The sequence below is a fragment of the Lactuca saligna genome, chromosome 2 (genome assembly GCF_052625555.1).
Source record: "Lactuca saligna cultivar CGN05327 chromosome 2, ASM5262555v1, whole genome shotgun sequence".
NCBI classification, from domain to species: Eukaryota; Viridiplantae; Streptophyta; class Magnoliopsida; order Asterales; family Asteraceae; genus Lactuca; species Lactuca saligna.
The window spans coordinates 2092127-2095579 of record NC_136418.1 but is presented as its reverse complement, the minus strand read 5'-3'; the positions used below and the strand labels follow the sequence as shown (position 1 = coordinate 2095579).

Below are 3453 nucleotides of genomic sequence, written 5' to 3'. Positions count from 1 at the left end.
AAAATGTGGTACACGAGAATTGAGATAGATGAAGGTTACGTATAATGATTTATGTGATGTTAGTGCAAAACGAATGATGCAAATTTTTTGTTGAAATTAAGGATGTTGGTTCTCTCCAAATTGTTTGTTTTTTAATCTATTTGGTGTGATATTATTTCTCTATAATGTTAAAATCATGTCTTAATTAGAACTTTTAGTTTGATGAAAATGTTAATACGATCATTACATATGTTGTACTTATAGTATAATAAGGGTAAATGACTTAAAAGCCCAACGAAGTTTCCAAATCGTTTAAAAAACTCCAATCATGTTTTGTCTGTTCAAAAAAACCCAACAAACTTAACATTTTATCTAAAAAGTTCAATTAAGTTACATTTTCTCAAAAGTCAAATAAGAGAAGCAGATGACGTGGCTTATTACCGTATCGGAAAAATGACTTGTTAGACCAACGAAGTTTCCAAAACGTTTAAAAAACTCCAATCATGTTTTGACTGTCCAAAAAAAACCCAACGAACTTAAACAAAACAAAATTTGAATTTTCTAAACGGTTTGAAACTTTGTTGGACTTTTTAGACAAAAGGTTAAGTTCGTTAGGTTTTTTTGAACAGACAAAACATGATTGAAGTTTTTTGAATGGTTTGGAAACTTGGTTGGGCTTTTAAATCATTTTCCCAGTATAATAATTCAAACCAATTTGGTCTTAAAGGATTGTTTTTCTTCTTTTTTGTCCTTCATGGATTGTTTCAATTTGCATGAAGGCTTTTGAGCCATAAAAAACGAATCTTTATATACATAAAAGATCATGTGTAACTTTTGTTATCTTTTGAACCAAATGAGATGTCCCCCCTTTTAGTCGATATGAGCAATTGTTTAAAATTGTAGTGTTTAAAATCAAGCTATCTTATTTATAAAAATAAACTGATATTTCTAGTAATTAATTTATGAGTAGTTGAATATATTAAAATCTAAAAATGACTAGATAGAGGCGTTAACAGTATTTTTCAACCAATCAACCTAAGATATAACCATTTTTTGGTTCCCATAATCACGAAAAAAAAATGAGAAATCAAACCTTCTAAACGAACCTCGAGGAACCCATTTTATGACTCATCACTTCTATTTATTTTTTGGAATAAGGAAGGAAACACACTCTCTGATATATTCTTAATAAATTAGTGTCAAATGAAAACAAGATTTAAAATGAATGAAACAATATTAACGCCAGATAACTATATATCTTGACTATAAACCATTTGATATCACTTATAAATCAAAGAAAACAAAAAACATTGATTGGTTAACCAAACCAATCCATTTTACAAAGTAATTCATAACTTTTTTTAATTGATAAATCTAATTTACTCCTTAAATTATTTTTAGTTTTATTTATGTTCCAACGAAATTTAACTATAACCTTAAAAAGATAGGACAACATTCAATACAGCTAGTACTAAAAACTATTTTTTATTATTATTTTCAATCAATGGGAAGATTTATGCAGTAAAACGTTTGAGTTTATAAAACTAATGAGGTCCAATAAAAGTATTAAGTATACATATTTTTTCTTTGAAATATAGTTAAAGCGGTTGTTAATAAAATCATTATATAAAGCTGAAAACAGGCTCATGCTCCTTGACCCCACCACCAGTTCCCAACCACACCCATGTCTCACCGTTTCATGATTCTCGGCGGTCAATATTCACCCACGCCGACACCGCCAGAACCAACGCCGGACGACCACTACGTAATCTATAGCTCTCAGTTCTTTCTCTTCGTCGGCCTTGTCATCATCTTGTTTTTCTTACTTTGCCTTATCGCCCTCAACGCCGCCGCTCGCTGCACCTGCTTCCGCTGGTTTTCCGGCAACACCGTTACAAACACCCAGAACGATCACTTCTCGCTACCGGCTTCCAAGCTTCTGAGAAGCATTCCGAAGCTCACGTACTCCGGCGATTCCATGACCGAGAGATTCTCCGATTGCGCCATCTGCCTGACGGAATTTGTTGTCGGAGACGAGGTTAGAGTGTTGCCGCTTTGCAGCCATTGTTTTCACGTCGTGTGTATTGACAGATGGATCGTATCTCATTTTACATGTCCGTCGTGCCGGCAAATGTTGTTGAAGACGACAAGGTGTGATAGATGCAATGAGGTGCCGGTTGCCGGAGTGACTGGAGCTCAATCTACGGCGGCGGAAATGACGAGTGTTACGATTGACAGGTTTTTGCCCTAGCTTGTGTATAATTCTTGATTAGGGTTAAAAAGAATTGTAACTAAATTAACTATAGGTATATACCTCATTTGAATTATTTTTATATGTTCTATATTTTGTACTCTTATAGTCTTATAGTCTTATGTTACAATAGTCGTTTATTATTTTTTTTAATATTAAAATCAAATACGTCGATTACATATTTTCTAAATATAGATGTATAAAAATTTATGCAACAGTGATTGGTAGTTTATGAATAAACTATGAACAGTTTTTTCAACAAGATTTTGAGAGCGATAAAAAATTTGGTCCTATAATTTGCTTATTTATTTAGTTGTTAAGAAAAAAGTTTAGAGTTAATAAAGACAAAATTGTAAATTTTGTCCTTAAGTTTGTAAAAAAATGGAATTTTAGTTCAAAATGTTTTAAAGTTACATCAAAAACGTTTTATTTGTTCTGAGTTTGTTTTCAATTTATTTTGAACTTTTAAAAATCAACAGTTTGCATTTTGTATTTATATTTTGTATTTTTCTTATTTAATTTAACTATTTTCTAAATTAAAATATAAAATGATGACCCCACTACCTATTACTAACCCACCCCCCCCCCCCCCCCCCTCTCCCTCCCTCTCTCTCTCTCTCTAGCAAGCCACCACCGAAATCCACCATAACCACTGGTCACCACCACTACCGTCGAACACCACCACTAACACCAGCTCCAAGGCAAACAAAAAAAATCAGATTTGAAAGCCAAACACTTATTTTTTCATATCTGCAATCTCAAACACAACTATCAATTTTCTTGCAAACTCAATAACACCCAAGAACAACATATTTGAGTTTTCGAGATCTGCAAACAAAAAATCTAAAAACCTCTAGAAAACGAGAGAGAAAACCAAATCAATCTTCCAAATTTATCTTAGACCCATGAACAACCCATATCATTCTGTTTTAGAATCCACCATCTCTTTTTTGATGAAGGATGACAACGGTGACCCGCTAGTCGAAGAAGATAAAGAACGTCGCTTCATCTTGCTCGTTCCCCAACGACACTAATGATGCTCGTCTGATACCTCTTTTCTCTCTCTTCTACTCGCTGAATGACAACCGGAGTCGTCACCCTCTTTCTCAGTTCGTCTTCTCCGCGTAAGATCAACTTCATGTCTAGATCTGGAACCCCTTAATTGAGCAACCCTCCATGGTACACTTACAATGTCGTCTCAGAAAACCCTAATCTATCCGCCG

General features: G+C 33.7%; 1 protein-coding gene across 1 annotated transcript; it reads left to right on the top strand.

Annotated features, from left to right (window-relative positions):
- Positions 1–1663: 1663 nt before the first annotated feature.
- Positions 1664–2230, top strand: LOC145028716 (RING/U-box superfamily protein). The gene has a single exon (XM_078977476.1). The coding sequence runs from the start codon at positions 1664–1666 to the stop codon at positions 2228–2230; it is 567 nt and encodes a 188-aa protein (XP_078833602.1).
- Positions 2231–3453: the final 1223 nt, after the last annotated feature.